Source organism: Danio rerio, chromosome 23 (genome assembly GCF_052040795.2).
Source record: "Danio rerio strain M-AB ecotype USA chromosome 23, GRCz13ab, whole genome shotgun sequence".
In the NCBI taxonomy this organism is placed as follows: Eukaryota; Metazoa; Chordata; class Actinopteri; order Cypriniformes; family Danionidae; genus Danio; species Danio rerio.
The window spans coordinates 16,597,291-16,617,478 of NC_141043.1; the positions used below are offsets into that span (position 1 = coordinate 16,597,291).

Below are 20,188 nucleotides of genomic sequence, written 5' to 3' on the forward strand. Positions count from 1 at the left end.
ATTGCAGTAAAAAATCCACACAGTGCGATGTTCAGACTCAACTGTGGTTACCGCATCAGCTAAACTCTCCCTCTCTATTTTTTCTTTTGTTGTTAATTCCGGAGGACAAACTTGCAAATAACACCGTTTCCCTCCGGTCTACCTCCGAAAAGAGCACCTCCAATTCACATTCTGTTCAGTTTCTCTTCTTGCTTGATTTTGCCATTGCTTTTTCATTGGGTTTTGCCAAAGTAGAGTCATTAGCATATTCATACGGGGGAGGAGGCAGGGAGGGGTTTTGTGCTCGTGCATGTTGCGCTCAGTTTCAAGTTCATTCGGATGTACAAAAGAATATGCGTGAGATTCGGCGTTTTGTATGTTTGTATGTTTTAGTATGATTTCCACGCAAGTCTTCGTACACGAGGCCCCAAATGCGCCGTTCAGAGCCACGACACGGAACACCAGACACACACATTCGGATGTTATTTAATATGAAACTATTCAGATGAAGCTCTGTGGCACGGCAGAAATATAAAGTCTCCCGAATCGTGGCTGGGCGTCGCGGACAGCTGCCGGCTGGAAGCGCCATTGTGTGTACCCTGACAGAAAGCTCCCACTTTTCAGCTGCACCTAGTTAAGATCACCGGGAGCTCCTGTGACCGCGAGAAAAAAGTTTAAGGTTGACTCAATGAAAAGTACACGTTTGCAAACCTACCTACAAACAAACTTACAAACAATAATTTTGATTACAGTGATCATGTGGTGAATGTTGATCTTGTGTTGAGCCCAATGAGCCTTACACCTAAAAATAGAGCAAGGGTGTTCCTTTAGAGATATCGCTTTGACTCACACGCTGAAAATGGCGGACGTGAAACAACAAACTGAGGATATGGTGACCGCACTCCTATGTCAAGTTGCGGTCGATCTAAAAACAGCTCCAATTGGTCTGTTAAACTGAAAAAAAGGACTGTGTGTGTTTATATCACCCCAATATGACGGTCTATACACTATACTTACACACGTCTAAAAAAGAAAGAACAATTTGAGTATTGTGTATTGCCTAAGACTTTGTGCTGTTTTCGGAGTGTTGGTAGCGTATATGTACATTCTTTATTTATTTATTTTTTTATTTAAGAAAATGATTAATATCTTCAATAGACCCTCATTATTTCTTAGCTGGGTTCAGGTTGGAGCTATTTGAAGCTAGCCAGAAACTGCAATTTGGAGGTTCAAGCAACATTTTTCGTAAATAACTAACTTTTCTTTCTTTCTTCAGAAACGAAGAAACAAAAGCAGGAAATTTTTAAATTAGAATAATTATTATAATCATTTTTTTTATGAAAAATGTATCTGCATTAAAAACTTCTGTCATCTTAGACTGATTCTACAGCGAGCAAAGGCAATCTGGTGTCACCAGTTGGCAAATTTATAAAGGTTTATTGTTTCTTGTATACAGATCCCCTATAGTCTTGGCCATTTGTTATTAATGTATGAACAAATTATTGGTTTTAAGTACAAACAAACAGACAAATAAATAAATAAACGAGAAACAAATAAATAAGAGATAAACAAATAAAAGGATAAATTATATAGATGAATAAATAAATTAATTAAATTAATAGAAATAAATAAAATAAAATAAAGAGATAAATAAAAATCAATTAGATAAATAAATAAAGAAAGAAAGAAATCTATTTAAATAGACATAAATAAATAAAGCTAAATAAATAAAAACTAAAATAAATAGAAATAAATAAGATATATAGAAATAAATAAAGAGATAAATAACCAAAGGGATACATAATTCATAATAAAGAGAAATAAAGAAAATAAATAAAAAGAGATAAGATAAATAGAAATAAATAAATAAATAAATAAAACAAATACATAAATCAAGCTATAATATAAATAATAAAAAAGAGATACATTAAGCTAAATCAATATATACATAAAAATAAAAAGACAAATAAATAAATAAAGATAAGCAAATAAATTAATAAACAAATAAATAATAAATAAATAAAGAGATAAATAAATGAGATAAATAATCAAAGAAATACATAATAAAGAGAAATAAATAAATAAAATTAATATAAATAAATAAATACATAAAATAGGGATAAATAAATAAATGGAGATACATACATACATGCATGCATACATATATAAATTAATTTAAAAATTAAAATAAAAACATAAAAATAAATACATAAAAATATATAATTAATTAAATAAATAGATAGACAAATAAATAAAGGGAAAAGAGACAAATAAATATATAAATACATAAAGATAAATAAATAAAAAAAGAGATAAATAAAGATAAATAGATTAACAAGAAAAGAAAGAAAGAAAGAAAGAAAGAAAGAAAGAAAGAAAGAAAGAAAGAAAGAAAGAAAAAAAGAAAGAAAGAAAGAAAGAAAGAAAGAAAGAAAGAAAGAAAGAAAGAAAGAAAGAAAGATAATTAAATTAAATTTTATTCTGGACATGAACATAATTCTTGAATGATGATGTTTGCTACTTGATTAATGTAAAGACCCAAAAGTATTAATAATAATAAAAATAAAAATCTGAAACACACAAACCAAACAGAACTAACAAGCACCAAACCCAACTCAATCACACGACCACAGTTCATCATGTTACATGAGAACAGCTTGACTGTAAGATGTATTTACACTGCCCTCTTCAGGAGAAGCCCAACAGGTGTCAGATTACATCATCCAAAGAGTCTCATTCACATCTCTCACTCAACTAACCAGCCAACATCCATGCCATCACCATAGCAACTGCTGTTCTTAATAACATTTGCACGCTGTGAATTATAAAAGATACAAAACAGTAATGTCATCAGTCATTACGGGAGCCTTTAAGCCTGAACTCTTCCTCAAGCAGAGCGTACGGTTAAAAGAATTGCTCTAGTTTGCTCAGGCAGTGGTTTCCTCTTTCTCTACGGAGTCCAGAGAGACTGTTATGTAATAGATCATGTCATCCTGTTGCATAGTTACCAGCTACAATAGAAAAAAAGAACTTTTACAATGCAACATGGAATACAAACAGCCCTACGGTTCCTGACTCTAGTCAATGCTCTCCTGTCTAGATTTCAGTCATATGACTAGTGCCAACACATTCAGCATCCTCTCTCAGGTGTGTGAATGTGTGATGTAATTCTCTCCTGAGATGTCGATCCATTCAACCACCTGACGTCTCTGCGGCCCGAGGATGAATTTATATATGCGAGTGCTGGCATGATCCTCACTACTGCACATTACGATAAATTACTCTCCAGATCACCACACTCTAAAAATACTCTAAACTGGCTTCATCTGGACGAGTAGATAAATGAGACCCTTTAATACTTCAGGAGCAGAAAGACTTCAATATTAAATGGGTAAGGGGGAGCGCTACAGGGATTTAGGCTGCAGTTATTTCTATTGTTTTCATAATAAAAATAATAATAATAATATCTATGCAAAAAAACAAAATATGCCCATTTTTAATGTGACCGGTTACACACTGTAAGATAGTGCAGTGCAATAATATTTATTAAACGTTATTTAATTAATTTAATAAATTAAAACCTATTATGGGTTTTTGAAAATGACCTTCCATGTAGTGTGTAACAGTTCTAAGTAAAAGTGAAATATCCAGCTAAAGCTGGATATATACTTCCGCCTGGCGCAACATCGCGCACCTCAGCGGACTGCATGTGCACCTCGCAAAACGGACGAGGCTTTTTACCCGCCGCGTTAGCCTTCGTGATATTTTTTAAACCGACAGTGGGCGGTCAAAAGAAGCTGACCTTAAAATCATACGAATAAACAAAGTAGAAACTTTCGGAAACTACGTCATATCATTAATATCATTCAGTATTTTTAAACTCCATTTGCCGCGTGCACTCAAGCCAACAAGCAGACGCATCGAGTATAAACCAGGCTTAAGACTTAAATCTGAAAGTGGACAGTTTTTAAAACTCACGACTCACAGTGGTTCGAATAAATCATCTTGATGGAAAGTCTTTAGCCGTTTCGCCGTGACATTGCAACGAAACATAAGCTCCACCCAATTGTTGTGCGCACAAACCCAAGACAATTTAAACCTGCGGCCCCGCCCACTAACACAGCAGCGAAGACAGATTCTGTCATCATGATTCATGAAAACGCTGTGCTTACCTGGAAATTATTAGAAGTGTGAGGGAAAGAAGTGCTTCAGCAATCTACATGCTTACAATGGGCGATTCATTCATTTGTTAAAGGAAGGATCGAAAAAGACTACTGATGTATGAGACTTTGACAGAGCTCGACAGAAACTTTAGTACACAGCTCATGGATTACTTTCTTCCTTCATTTTGTAATTAACAGACAATACACCAGGGGTTCTTGCAAAATAAGGCCAGTTTATAAGGCACAAAGTCAAACAAAGGCAGGCTGCTGCACGCTGAGGAGGAGCGCTGGTGAGCGCTACAACCACCTGGCTGGGGATGCGATCATTGGGCAAGCAGTGAGAGGGCAGAGCCATGAGAAAATATTACACTTCACGAAAGAGGTGCCACAGCAATGATTGCAAAAAGAAATGATCAACAGCTGAGAGCGAAGAAAAGCTCCAAAATGAAAGATAATTAATGAAATGGCTTGTCTCCTTGTTTACTCTAGCTTGCAAATTATATTGCAATATATTTAATTGTCTTTTGTTACTTGTACCGCTTGCACTGTAACAGGTTAAGTCTTTATATTTTCATATCACATCTAATGTCACGTTGAAAACGCGACGCATGCCGATTTGTTTACGAATTTAAATGCGTTTGTGATCTCGCATTCTACTGCCGTTTGTTGTTGCTATGGTCACCGTCAGCTGATTCTACACTTGTGCAGTGGGCAAGGTTTAGAATAGTTTAATTTGCTGCTGTGTGGATTAATACTGAATGTGTGTCATTGTTAAGAATAGAGCAATATGCTGGTGTTCAACTATACTGCTTTCAGAGGTAAAGTGGCTGAATAAGACTATTGAATAAGTTTACTATAAAGTGTTTCAGGCGTCCGCTGCGATCGAATCCAATACCAATGTTGGCGACCAGGGGGCTTTACAAACCTCGCTGAATGCTGTCGACCAATCGCAACAGGCTGTCATCGGTCCAATCAGCGCAGATTAGCTTCGCGCTAAGAAGGAGTTTGGGAGCAAATGAATCGCTGATCGATTCATATGGGAGTCGCTAGGATGATTGGGTAAAAATAAATTCATATTGTAAGACCATGAAAGTGTTTTTTGACCTTGCATGCATATCAGTATGTTGTCAGAGACCCTTACAACCAAAATATGACCCTATTTAAATGTATAATAGGGGATCTTTAAAGTCCCGTAAAGTGCATTTTTATTCCATGTTTGACGATACCTCAACAGAAACATGCAGAGAGGGCGGGACAGTGTTGCTATTCCCCTTAAAAAAAAAAAGCCAATAACGTTTTGATTTACCACAGCCCTGCTATTGAGAGCGATTGAGCTCAAGTGCATCAAATGAAAAACAAATGAGAAGCGTCCTGAAGGGGGCGGGGCTTGTCAGACACTAAAGAGTATTTGATTGGTTATGATTTGAGGAGCCGTAAATAAAACCATTGATCCATTTAGGTGTAAGAGACTAACTGCAAGCTTTATATGTTTATATCAGTTTTATATCTCGTAAACGTGAATTATGTTACTGTTGTGCTGCACACTAGCTTACTAACAATACTAATACTAACATCTAAAAAACTTTAATTTCATCGGACCTTTAAATTAGTTCATTTGACTTGCATTTTCTATTAAAAGTTAATTGTTTTTAATAGAAACAAGTAACATGAACTGAAAATTTGATTGTATTAGGCTGAACTTAAACTGAATAGGTTCGCCCAACCGTGCAGATTTTTTAGTTCCCAGCATTCTTTGTCAAACTGGAAAAAGTGTGTATTTTTTGCACACAATTAAATTAGGGAAACATGATTTAGTGTGATATTCAGAGTGAGTTTTCTGTAAAAATAACATTAAAAAAACTCTTCTTAGATTTACTTAAATTACAGATCAAAGTTAAGTCAACAAAACTTAAATGGTCCAAGTAAATGTGACTACAAGTGAAGCAAGGTATAGTTTGAATATATTAGTGAGAAATAATTACTTCAAATAATTAAGTTAAAATTACTTAATTGAATTAAGGCAATGAAGTCAATGAAGTGAACTTAAAATTTATATTTACAGAGCAGTTAAAAGTTTAGGCAAAAATGAAAATTATGTTCTACGTCAGTGCTAGTAAATACGCACAATACACTGACACTGAGAAGAAACTTGCCATTTTTGCTTTGTGTGTGCACAAAAAGTATTTTCATAGATTGATAATAATCAAGGCAGGGGTGTTCAAACTCTCGGTCCTGGAGGACCGTTGTCATCAAGAGTTTGGCTCCAAACCTAATCAAACACACCTGAACCAGCTAATCAAGCTCTTACTAGATATACTAGAAACTTCCTGGCAGGTGTTGAAGCAAGTTGGAGCTAAACTCAGCAGGACACTAGCCCTACAGGACCGAGATTACACACCCCTGACTTAAGGCATGTGGTCTCAGTTTCAGTTTCCGGTTCAGTTCAGTTTCCTTAATTATTTTTGTCATTCAAAACATCACAATAAATTATAATGCAGACCGAAATTATGTTGCATCAGACCCAACAGGAACATAAAAAACACTACAGAAACCTAACATAATAAATAAGCTTTATAATTTCATGCATATATAAAAATATAGTTATATAAAAAATAACCCAATTAAAAACATACATAAAAATCACAGAAGGAAATAAATTACTACTTAAATAACTATTGGAGAGTTTGCTATAATAGTTATAATAATTTTATTATAATAATATAATATAATATTGATATTTTGTGCTAATTTAACTATTTAGCTATTCAACAGTATTTAAGATACGGTATAACTCAAAAGTCTTATAATGACAGGATGAAAACTATCACGAAACCGCACTGATTTGCTCCTCAGGCTCCCTGATGGCATGAGCTTGAGCAGACTATGGCCAAGGTTTTAAGGATGTTGTTTGATACCTTATGGGACTTTGAACATCTATGGAGGATGAGGGAGCTCTCAGATTTCATCTTGCATATCTTAATTTCTGTTCTGAAGATGAATCTGAGTAAGATCTGAGAGAATTGGAACAATATGAGGGCAATTTATTAATTCCATTTTTAGGGAGAAGAACGGACCCTTTATTAAAGCATGCAAATTTAGCCTCATGCATTTTAAAGGCAAGAAATTGTACAAATGATATATAGAACTTTTCTTGTCTCCTAGTAATAGGACTCGCTTTTTCCTGGGTGAAATTGGACTACAATTGACCTACACCTACTGGGGCTCAAGTGTCAATCTGACCAGCTTCGAGATAATGGAGAATGGAGAGAAGACACTGAATAATGAAGAGCTGGTGAGTAGAACTAACAGCAATGTGCTGTTGTCTGGGGGAAAAAAAATCTAATTACCTCTTAGGCCTTGAGAGCCCATGTCAGGAGAATACACACTGAAATGAATTGAACAGAAAAAAAAAGAAAAAAAAAAGAAAAAAAAAACATGAACCATGACCTTGTTACAACAGAGGTCTGCAGCGGAGATTCTCTGAAACCAAATCACATGATATCTTAAAGCAGATGACCAGGAGCAGCAACAGAGGACATCAGCAGCAGAGTTGCAACCTAAGGGCATATTCGCACACAATGTATGGTTTCCTTGAACCATGCCAAAGCACGCTTGTCCCCCTTTGCCCCGACGGCCTGCACTCACATTGCATCTGAATATGACACTTGCATTTTATGGGCCATGCGCCCTTATGGTTTACGTCTTTAATAAACTATGACAGTTTGCGTTCATTGAACAATAGTATGATAATAAATTCATATAAGGCAGTCCCTTAAAAGTGACGTTTCGTCTTCAGTTTTGGGCTCAGGCGCGCTTTGCACTTACACTCCAAGCATATCGTGCCAAAGCCCAAGGGAACTGCACTCTGACACACCTCTTCCAACCAGGCCAGGGCAGGCCAAGTGAACCGTGCCTGAGCTCGATTCAGAGCACTCACACTTCTCAAACGAACCAGAAAAAGAGCCTGGGCAGAGTTTGGATAGCTAAGTGTGACTGCGCTCTAAATCAACAATTCAAACAGGCACATCGCAATGATGGGAAAAGGTTTGCATAATCTTTAGACTGCATAGTCTCGATATTTGCTGTAAAAAAAAAAAACACTCAAATAATCAGATCAGGAAGTTGCAGCATTGTCAAAAAAGCTGTTATTTCAGTAGCACAGCACTGAATTACTGTATTCTGAACTGAAATGCCCAGCATGAGGATAATGACTTAAGGCTCCTACACACCGGAACGTATTTTTGTTTGCGTTTATCGTCAGCGTTTTACGAGACGTTTTTCAGTGTTCAAACCAAAGCGCTTTTCACTGGCGTCAAGCAGAAGAGTATGCTAAATCACTCTTTTGACGTTAGATGGCGCTGCACAACTATAAGCTTCTGACACCCAGTTATAACACAGAACAAGTGGAGGAGCAGAAGTTCACAGTCACACGCATGTTGTTAAATTTACTGGTCACTCGAACAAGCAAGGATGGTTCAAGCAGCAGCTCCAGCTCTAGCGATGAAGAAATTATTATTGTTTACCAGTTTTCTTCAATGTGCGCTCGCAATGACAGGTTTGCGCTTGAGCGCCTCCAAGTGCTGTTTACGGTAACTTCAGCAGCTCCGTGCATGTGAACAAAGGTGCCAATCTGATTGGTGGAGAAGGTTTTGACGCCGCGTGTCAAAACAAAAAAATGAGCATGAGGCGTATTTTTTTATTTAAATGACGCTTTTGCGCCGGGCGTTTTGCGCGTTGGTGTGCACACGCATATTGACGCCCTTTATTTAGTTATGAGACGTTAAACGTCGACGGAAAACGCAAGCAAAAAATGTCTTGGTGTGCACAGGCCTTAAGACTCAACTTTTTTATAGGGGAAAGTAAAATTGAAGCGAGGTGTCATAACACAGGGGAAGTTCCATTTACACATTAGCAAATGATTACCATAAAACAATAAATCAATTTTAGGTGCATCTCCCTCTCCGCTGGACTCATTTAATGACATAATGGCCAACATAATAAAAGAAATTCTAATTCTGTTTGTCCTGAATATAGGAACTCTAACACATCATCCTGACAGCAGCAGCTGAAACACAGAATACAATGGGTGATCCAGGGTGCATAGGATACCCCGAGCTCTCTTTAAGACACATATATGGTAAATTACCATTGGACGAGTTTGGTTAAAACCGATAATCTTGCCTGCCACCATCACAAGGCTACCTGTTCTATAGATGAATTACCCATTTGTAAACATTCAGGATGCGAGTGCATCATGTTTGCAGAAGAAAAAAAAAAACACAAAAAACGCTAGCATTTACAGCGAGGGAATGACATTCGATTTGGTTCAGAGTTTGTTGTTGTATTAGAAATAAGTTATATTGATTACATATTACATATATTATTTACATAATGCTTTCAGCGTATTAAAATAGCTGGTCACCCAGTGATAAGCTCAGTCATTGTGTGAAACTAACAATAAATTGAGCAGCGTTCATCTGACAGGTCCATTTGCGATAGCACCCTCCCAATAAATATTGGACAAGACGAAATGGCCAAGCATCCAGCCCCAAATATACAACCATCTCATTGAAGCTCCAAGTGATTTTACAAGAGAAGAGTTAAAAGGGCTACAAGTCTTTGGATGCCTACAACTTTGTTCTGTGTGTTCATGAGCAGGAAATAATGCTCCATGATTACCAGTTTTAAAACTTTGTAGTGTTAAAAAACAAGGTTTTGTCTAGCCAAAGACAACGAAATAAGACGGAACTGTACAAAGCCTGGGCAATCATCAAAAAACAAAACAACTGCAGACTGACAATGAACTATACCTGTGCGGCAGGGTATAAGAACTTAGATTTTTACATTTCATTCTAAGCATTCAGTGTCCACAGTTTAAATAAACATATTTAACTGTTTTTGCTGAAATCATGGCTGCCATCAAAAATGAGTAATGTGTATAATTCAGCATAGCGTGAACTGACCTGATATAAAATAAGAACTGCAGAGTCCAGCATTTTTAATTAGGTCCTCACCCTATTCAGTTCTTCTGATGGCTGTTAGCCAAAGAGGTCCGCCATAGACATTAAAAGCAGTCTGGTGGACTGTAAAATTCGATTTTGGCATCCTACCGCACAACACAACATGTTTGCTATTGCAACCGGACCTTTTATGCATTTGATATACGCAGTTGAACCCATGAGACATCATGTGTGACGTAGGTTGGTAATTCCCCTATTTGAAAGACTCAGATTACCATACCAAGTTACAATAAGGATAAAACAGATTCAATAAATTGTTTATTAAACAGTGTCATCACAGAGGTACAAACCGAAATTATCTGTTTCCTTAGGTGTGTAGCAGAAATATAAGACTTTAAACCATTTTAATGTTACTCAACTTTGCTAATAAACACAGTGAGTTGGTTAACTAGCAAGTTTTTTTAGTTTTGCTTTGGTACCAAAATTGGTACTGTGAACTGTGCATTTTCGCTGATACTGAATACTGATATTTCGATACCATGACAACCCTAGTGAAAACAACATGAAAGCACAGATCCATCCTGACCTGAATCAATGGTTCAAGCTGCAATAATAATGGTGTGAAGGATTTTTTAATTTTTTTTGGCAAACCTTGAGTGATTTAGTTCCAACCGAGTCTTCTTAAGTATTGTTGCAGACCACATCCATTTTGTTTGAGCGCAATGAAACCACCGTTGTGAGGGCTGCTTCCTCCAGGATATTGCATTATGTCACAAAGCTCAAATCTACTGAACCAAAATCTCTGAGGAAAGTTTCCAGCACCTTGTTGAATCTCGACAGCCTTGCTCTCTTTCAGCTCAACTCACCACCCACAAAGCCTCCCACACACCCACAGATAAACAAAGAGTCCAGAGTGAATTTCTCTGCTCAACAGTGAAGTAGGGGTCAGGAATCTTTCACCATCACACTATGCTGGGAATTTAGCAATAATGCAGGAAGAGTAGATTAATGATTGCGAGCGAATGCTTCAAGAGGTGATGTGAAGTATATAAAAAGACTCTTACCTGACAATCAAAGTCCTGGAAGTTCTGTCCATTCTGTGTGAAAAGACAAAGCGGAGAGAGAGAGAGAGAGAGAGAGGGAAATCAGCTGTGTCATTTGGTGATATCGCTTCCCCTGGATCTAAAGAGCAGTGATAGTCTCCACACTTTGAATCTCTTCTCAAGACCCATCTTTTTAAGCTGACTTTCTGTTGACTATTTTTCATCATATTATTTTATACTCACGATGTGTGTGTACCTGCAACTCCTAACATGCATTTGAAATCTTGTTTGGCAACGTTTTATTAATTGTTTTAATTTGTTCAGATATGGCTGTTGATGCTTTTAAGGTGACCTTGGGTGTCCAGAAAGGCGCCATTTACAAATAAAATGAATTATTATTTACTTTTATTATTATTATTATTATTATTATGAAACACCAGATAATGCAAGACTCAAGGCATTAGCAGCAGTGGCAGGTAATATAATTCTCAAGCAAACAACAGACTAACTCTGACCACAGAGTATCAACATAACAAACATCAACTTCTAAAGGTCAAATTGTATTTCTGCATAATGTGCAGGTGGTAGGTCCACCGTAGTCTTTGCTTAATTGGAAATCCTTTGTTTTACCCTGACACAATCCTCTCTTAACTACACTTTGAACAATGCAAAGCACAAGATCTGTGATTGGCCGGCTTGGTAGTGGTGACAAGTGGGGGCAGGGCAGAGAGCCATAGAACAGGGGTGAGCCCAAAGGTAAGAGTCTTCAAAGGGTCATGAAACAAGTGTTAGACGATAATAAAACACATCAGGTTACTGTGAGATTGGGTTTATGGTAGGGATAGCTGTGGATGTTAATATAACAGATCAGGTTAACGTAAGGTTGGGTTTAGAGTTGAGGTAGGTGTAGATGTTAATAAAACACATCAGGTTAACGTAAGGTTGGGTTTAGGGTTGGGGTAGGTGTAGATGTTAACAAAACACATCAGGTTAATGTGAGGTAGAGTTTAGGGTTGGGGTAGGTGTAGATGTTAATAAAACACATCAGGTTAATGTAAGGTAGGGTTTAGGGTTGGGGTAGGTGTAGATGTTAATAAAACACATCAGGTTAATGTGAGGTCGGGTTTAGGGTTGAGGTAGGTGTAGATGTTAATAAAACACATCAGGTTAATGTGAGGTTGGGTTTAGGGTTGGGGTAGGTGTAGATGTTAATAAAACACATCAGGTTAACGTAAGGTTGGGTTTAGGGTTGGGGTAGGTGTAGATGTTAATAAAACACATCAGGTTAACGTAAGGTTGGGTTTAGGGTTGGGGTAGGTGTAGATGTTAACAAAACACATCAGGTTAATGTGAGGTAGAGTTTAGGGTTGGGGTAGGTGTAGATGTTAATAAAACACATCAGGTTAATGTGAGGTAGGGTTTAGGGTTGGGGTAGGTGTAGATGTTAATAAAACGCATCAGGTAAATGTGAGGTTGGGTTTAGGGTTGGGGTAGGTGTAGATGTTAATAAAACACATCAGGTTTACGTAAGGTTGGGTTTAGGGTTGGGGTAGGTGTGGATGTTAACAAAACACATCAGGTTAATGTGAGGTCGGGTTTAGGGTTGAGGTAGGTGTAGATGTTAATAAAACACATCAGGTTAACGTAAGGTTGGGTTTAGGGTTGGGGTAGGTGTAGATGTTAATAAAACACATCAGGTTAATGTGAGGTTGGGTTTAGGGTTGGGGTAGGTGTAGATGTTAATAAAACGCATCAGGTTAATGTGAGGTAGGGTTTAGGGTTGGGGTAGGTGTAGATGTTAATAAAACACATCAGGTTAATGTGAGGTTGGGTTTAGGGTTGGGGTAGGTGTAGATGTTAATAAAACACATCAGGTTAATGTGAGGTTGGGTTTAGGGTTGGGGTAGGTGTAGATGTTAATAAAACACATCAGGTTAATGTGAGGTTGGGTTTAGGGTTGGGGTAGGTGTAGATGTTAATAAAACACATCAGGTTAATGTGAGGTAGAGTTTAGGGTTGGGGTAGGTGTAGATGTTAATAAAACACATCAGGTTAATGTGAGGTTGGGTTTAGGGTTGGGGTAGGTGTAGATGTTAATAAAACACATCAGGTTAATGTGAGGTTGGGTTTAGGGTTGGGGTAGGTGTAGATGTTAATAAAACACATCAGGTTAATGTGAGGTAGAGTTTAGGGTTGGGGTAGGTGTAGATGTTAATAAAACACATCAGGTTAATGTGAGGTTGGGTTTAGGGTTGGGGTAGGTGTAGATGTTAATAAAACACATCAGGTTAATGTGAGGTTGGGTTTAGGGTTGGGGTAGGTGTAGATGTTAATAAAACACATCAGGTTAATGTGAGGTAGAGTTTAGGGTTGGGGTAGGTGTAGATGTTAATAAAACACATCAGGTTAACGTAAGGTTGGGTTTAGGGTTGGGGTAGGTGTAGATGTTAATAAAACACATCAGGTTAATGTGAGGTTGGGTTTAGGGTTGGGGTAGGTGTAGATGTTAATAAAACACATCAGGTTAATGTGAGGTAGAGTTTAGGGTTGGGGTAGGTGTAGATGTTAATAAAACACATCAGGTTAATGTGAGGTTGGGTTTAGGGTTGGGGTAGGTGTAGATGTTAATAAAACACATCAGGTTAATGTGAGGTTGGGTTTAGGGTTGGGGTAGGTGTAGATGTTAATAAAACGCATCAGGTTAATGTGAGGTAGGGTTTAGGGTTGGGGTAGGTGTAGATGTTAATAAAACACATCAGGTTAATGTGAGGTTGGGTTTAGGGTTGGGGTAGGTGTAGATGTTAATAAAACACATCAGGTTAATGTGAGGTTGGGTTTAGGGTTGGGGTAGGTGTAGATGTTAATAAAACACATCAGGTTAATGTGAGGTTGGGTTTAGGGTTGGGGTAGGTGTAGATGTTAATAAAACACATCAGGTTAATGTGAGGTAGAGTTTAGGGTTGGGGTAGGTGTAGATGTTAATAAAACACATCAGGTTAATGTGAGGTTGGGTTTAGGGTTGGGGTAGGTGTAGATGTTAATAAAACACATCAGGTTAATGTGAGGTTGGGTTTAGGGTTGGGGTAGGTGTAGATGTTAATAAAACACATCAGGTTAATGTGAGGTTGGGTTTAGGGTTGGGGTAGGTGTAGATGTTAATAAAACACATCAGGTTAATGTGAGGTAGAGTTTAGGGTTGGGGTAGGTGTAGATGTTAATAAAACACATCAGGTTAATGTGAGGTAGGGTTTAGGGTTGGGGTAGGTGTAGATGTTAATAAAACACATCAGGTTAATGTGAGGTTGGGTTTAGAGTTGGGGTAGGTGTAGATGTTAATAAAACACATCAGGTTAATGTGAGGTTGGGTTTAGGGTTGGGGTAGGTGTAGATGTTAATAAAACACATCAGGTTAATGTGAGGTAGAGTTTAGGGTTGGGGTAGGTGTAGATGTTAATAAAACACATCAGGTTAATGTGAGGTTGGGTTTAGGGTTGGGGTAGGTGTAGATGTTAATAAAACACATCAGGTTAATGTGAGGTAGAGTTTAGGGTTGGGGTAGGTGTAGATGTTAATAAAACACATCAGGTTAATGTGAGGTTGGGTTAAGGGTTGGGGTAGGTGTAGATGTTAATAAAACACATCAGGTTAATGTGAGGTTGGGTTTAGGGTTGGGGTAGGTGTAGATGTTAATAAAACACATCAGGTTAATGTGAGGTTGGGTTTAGGGTTGGGGTAGGTGTAGATGTTAATAAAACACATCAGGTTAATGTGAGGTAGAGTTTAGGGTTGGGGTAGGTGTAGATGTTAATAAAACACATCAGGTTAATGTGAGGTAGAGTTTAGGGTTGGGGTAGGTGTAGATGTTAATAAAACACATCAGGTTAATGTGAGGTTGGGTTAAGGGTTGGGGTAGGTGTAGATGTTAATAAAACACATCAGGTTAATGTGAGGTTGGGTTTAGGGTTGGGGTAGGTGTAGATGTTAATAAAACACATCAGGTTAATGTGAGGTTGGGTTTAGGGTTGGGGTAGGTGTAGATGTTAATAAAACACATCAGGTTAATGTGAGGTAGAGTTTAGGGTTGGGGTAGGTGTAGATGTTAATAAAACACATCAGGTTAATGTGAGGTTGGGTTTAGGGTTGGGGTAGGTGTAGATGTTAATAAAACACATCAGGTTAATGTGAGGTAGAGTTTAGGGTTGGGGTAGGTGTAGATGTTAATAAAACACATCAGGTTAACGTAAGGTTGGGTTTAGGGTTGGGGTAGGTGTAGATGTTAATAAAACACATCAGGTTAATGTGAGGTTGGGTTTAGGGTTGAGGTAGGTGTAGATGTTAATAAAACACATCAGGTTAACGTAAGGTTGGGTTTAGGGTTGGGGTAGGTGTAGATGTTAATAAAACACATCAGGTTAATGTGAGGTTGGGTTTAGGGTTGGGGTAGGTGTAGATGTTAATAAAACACATCAGGTTAATGTGAGGTAGAGTTTAGGGTTGGGGTAGGTGTAGATGTTAATAAAACACATCAGGTTAATGTGAGGTTGGGTTTAGGGTTGGGGTAGGTGTAGATGTTAATAAAACACATCAGGTTAATGTGAGGTTGGGTTTAGGGTTGGGGTAGGTGTAGATGTTAATAAAACGCATCAGGTTAATGTGAGGTAGGGTTTAGGGTTGGGGTAGGTGTAGATGTTAATAAAACACATCAGGTTAATGTGAGGTTGGGTTTAGGGTTGGGGTAGGTGTAGATGTTAATAAAACACATCAGGTTAATGTGAGGTTGGGTTTAGGGTTGGGGTAGGTGTAGATGTTAATAAAACACATCAGGTTAATGTGAGGTTGGGTTTAGGGTTGGGGTAGGTGTAGATGTTAATAAAACACATCAGGTTAATGTGAGGTAGAGTTTAGGGTTGGGGTAGGTGTAGATGTTAATAAAACACATCAGGTTAATGTGAGGTTGGGTTTAGGGTTGGGGTAGGTGTAGATGTTAATAAAACACATCAGGTTAATGTGAGGTAGAGTTTAGGGTTGGGGTAGGTGTAGATGTTAATAAAACACATCAGGTTAATGTGAGGTTGGGTTTAGGGTTGGGGTAGGTGTAGATGTTAATAAAACACATCAGGTTAATGTGAGGTTGGGTTTAGGGTTGGGGTAGGTGTAGATGTTAATAAAACACATCAGGTTAACGTAAGGTTGGGTTTAGGGTTGGGGTAGGTGTAGATGTTAATAAAACACATCAGGTTAATGTGAGGTTGGGTTTAGAGTTGGGGTAGGTGTAGATGTTAATAAAACACATCAGGTTAATGTGAGGTTGGGTTTAGGGTTGGGGTAGGTGTAGATGTTAATAAAACACATCAGGTTAATGTGAGGTAGAGTTTAGGGTTGGGGTAGGTGTAGATGTTAATAAAACACATCAGGTTAATGTGAGGTTGGGTTTAGGGTTGGGGTAGGTGTAGATGTTAATAAAACACATCAGGTTAATGTGAGGTAGAGTTTAGGGTTGGGGTAGGTGTAGATGTTAATAAAACACATCAGGTTAATGTGAGGTTGGGTTAAGGGTTGGGGTAGGTGTAGATGTTAATAAAACACATCAGGTTAATGTGAGGTTGGGTTTAGGGTTGGGGTAGGTGTAGATGTTAATAAAACACATCAGGTTAATGTGAGGTAGAGTTTAGGGTTGGGGTAGGTGTAGATGTTAATAAAACACATCAGGTTAATGTGAGGTAGAGTTTAGGGTTGGGGTAGGTGTAGATGTTAATAAAACACATCAGGTAATGTGAGGTAGAGTTTAGGGTTGGGGTAGGTGTAGATGTTAATAAAACACATAAGGTTAATGTGAGGTAGAGTTTAGGGTTGGGGTAGGTGTAGATGTTAATAAAACACATCAGGTTAACGTAAGGTTGGGTTTAGGGTTGGGGTAGGTGTAGATGTTAATAAAACACATCAGGTTAATGTGAGGTAGGGTTTAGGGTTGGGGTAGGTGTAGATGTTAATAAAACACATCAGGTTAATGTGAGGTAGGGTTTAGGGTTGGGGTAGGTGTAGATGTTAATAAAACACATCAGGTTAATGTGAGGTAGGGTTTAGGGTTGAGGTAGGTGTAGATGTTAATAAAACACATCAGGTTAATGTGAGGTAGGGTTTAGGGTTGGGGTAGGTGTAGATGTTAATAAAACACATCAGGTTAACGTAAGGTTGGGTTTAGGGTTGGGGTAGGTGTAGATGTTAATAAAACACATCAGGTTAATGTGAGGTAGAGTTTAGGGTTGGGGTAGGTGTAGATGTTAATAAAACACATCAGGTTAACGTAAGGTTGGGTTTAGGGTTGGGGTAGGTGTAGATGTTAATAAAACACATCAGGTTAATGTGAGGTTGGGTTTAGGGTTGGGGTAGGTGTAGATGTTAATAAAACACATCAGGTTAATGTGAGGTAGGGTTTAGGGTTGGGGTAGGTGTAGATGTTAATAAAACACATCAGGTTAATGTGAGGTAGAATTTAGGGTTGGGGTAGGTGTAGATGTTAATAAAACACATCAGGTTAATGTGAGGTTGGGTTTAGGGTTGGGGTAGGTGTAGATGTTAATAAAACACATCAGGTTAATGTGAGGTAGAGTTTAGGGTTGGGGTAGGTGTAGATGTTAATAAAACACATCAGGTTAATGTGAGGTAGAGTTTAGGGTTGGGGTAGGTGTAGATGTTAATAAAACACATCAGGTTAATGTGAGGTTGGGTTTAGGGTTGGGGTAGGTGTAGATGTTAATAAAACACATCAGGTTAATGTGAGGTTGGGTTTAGGGTTGGGGTAGGTGTAGATGTTAATAAAACACATCAGGTTAATGTGAGGTAGAGTTTAGGGTTTGGTTGGTGTAGATGTTAATAAAACACATCAGGTTAATGTGAGGTAGAGTTTAGGGTTGGGGTAGGTGTAGATGTTAATAAAACACATCAGGTTAATGTGAGGTAGAGTTTAGGGTTGGGGTAGGTGTAGATGTTAATAAAACACATCAGGTTAATGTGAGGTAGGGTTTAGGGTTGGGGTAGGTGTAGATGTTAATAAAACACATCAGGTTAACGTAAGGTTGGGTTTAGGGTTGGGGTAGGTGTAGATGTTAATAAAACACATCAGGTTAATGTGAGGTAGGGTTTACGGTTGGGGTAGGTGTAGACGTTAATAATGCACAATATTGAACTCAGTGTCATGTACAAGACATTAAACAAACAAAACCCCTAGGATCTCGCTTGGAGCTCAAATCCCACTCAATTGGAGCTGGCTCCGAGCTCAGTTTATACTCTTCTCTGCTTTACAGGGTTAATCCAAGCAAAAACAAACAAACAATCTCTTGTTCTTGACCTCTGTCAGGAAGATTTTTCTAACACCATCTCATTGCTGCTAGTGATATCAGCAGCTGCGAGATTAGGATCTGAGGACATTCATACATCATCTCTCTGATCTCATTGCTCCGGTACGGCTCGGTCTCCAAGGGAACAGGCCCTAAGACGAGCACTTTGATGAGCCCCAATCCAGTAGTGCCAATCAGAGTGAAAGAACTGGAGTGGAGGGTCGAATCGCGGTTAAAGACGGAGAAGAGAAATGCTGACGTTGGCAATAAGATGCTTGTATGATGTGTGTAAACTCACCTTGTCCGTCAAGAGGGGTTTGATCTCGGTCAACTGCACATCCTGTAACTCATCCATCATCAAGCCTGACAGCTGCCCGTCACTAGAAAGAGAAAGACAGGGCAGGAATGGATTAGTACATCATTACAGTGAGGGCTGATTTATTGACCTGCCAGCCAAATGCTCATGAATACAGGATTACAGTAAACAGGGCACAGCGTGTGTGAGAGAGTGAAAGAGAGAGAGAGAGAATTGATGTTTAACACCCTGTGTAATAACCGCCATTGTCCTTGTTAACAGAATTCAGATGAGCGCATGTTTAATTCATGATTTAACTCTCCGTGGTCATCCTGAAGGTCAATGCATGCAACTGTTTCAGTAAGGACATTATGTAGGCTTATGTCACGGTTATAATGGTCGCTGGGTGACTTGGTGAAGCTTGGTGTCACAAAAAAAAAAAAGGTTGTGTGTCTTCTGTTCTCCTTCAGAAGTTAAAATATCATTGTGCTTGTGCAGAAAGAAAGCGAGCAAAAGCAGATACGAATGCTTGGCCGGTGTATTAAACGCATGGTTCCTTTGAGCATACTTCAAGGGATGCATTGGCAACTAATTTTCCAGCTGTAATGTGACTAATTTCCTAGTCTAACATGATTTTGAAAGAGAAAAAACATGTAGGGTGACTTGATTTTATCCTTTGGGAATGAACTGGATGAGGAAATGTAGGGAAAACTCAACTATAATAGGACATCACAGCATACAAATACTTTTACCAAGTTTTAAGTGATCTTATGCTCACAATGGATGCATAAGAGAAAACCGGCATATTGAAAAGTATTATTACAATTACATTTTTTGCAACCCTGTACTTCAATCTCAAACTTTAACATATTTTAAGGATTTTTTTTAATGACTCATAATATGCTTTCATCATTATAATATGCTCAATAAACATTTATTGTTGTTATTATGGGCAGACTTTATCTTAAAGAGCCCATATTATGGGTTTTTGAAAATTCCACTCCATGTAGTGTGTAACACAGCTCTAAGTGAAGTGAAGTATCCAGCTAAGGTTTAAATCTGTTAGTGTACAGTGTTTAAAACTGTTGATTCATCTATAAAAGAGTCGACTCATAGTGCTTCAAACGAGTCGCCTTGATACCGATTCATTAGGTGTTTCGCCATGACGTACGAACGAAACCAAGTTATTCACGTGCACGCGCAAACCCGGGAAATTTCAAACCTGAGGCCCCGCCCTCTGACGCAGAAACCCAGACACACACACACACACACACACACGCACACACACACACGCACACACACACACGCACACACACACACACACACACACACACACACACACACACACACACACACACACACACACACACAAACATGCCGGTCGATTGAAGTCACACTGCAGATGGATATA

The 20,188-nt window shown here is 38.3% G+C and overlaps 1 protein-coding gene across 5 annotated transcripts in view; it reads right to left on the reverse strand.

Moving 5' to 3' along the window:
* The window catches only part of ndrg3b (ndrg family member 3b), a 158,586-nt gene that overhangs the window by 67,156 nt on the left and 71,242 nt on the right, over window positions 1–20,188 (reverse strand). For all 5 annotated transcript variants that reach the window (XM_087305245.1, XM_087305246.1, XM_087305243.1 and 2 more), the window contains 2 exon segments: window positions 18,781–18,862; window positions 11,167–11,199 (listed from right to left, as the gene is read on the reverse strand). In XM_087305245.1, the coding sequence (XP_087161371.1) occupies window positions 11,167–11,199; window positions 18,781–18,840 (93 nt within the window). In that variant the 5' untranslated portion in view covers window positions 18,841–18,862.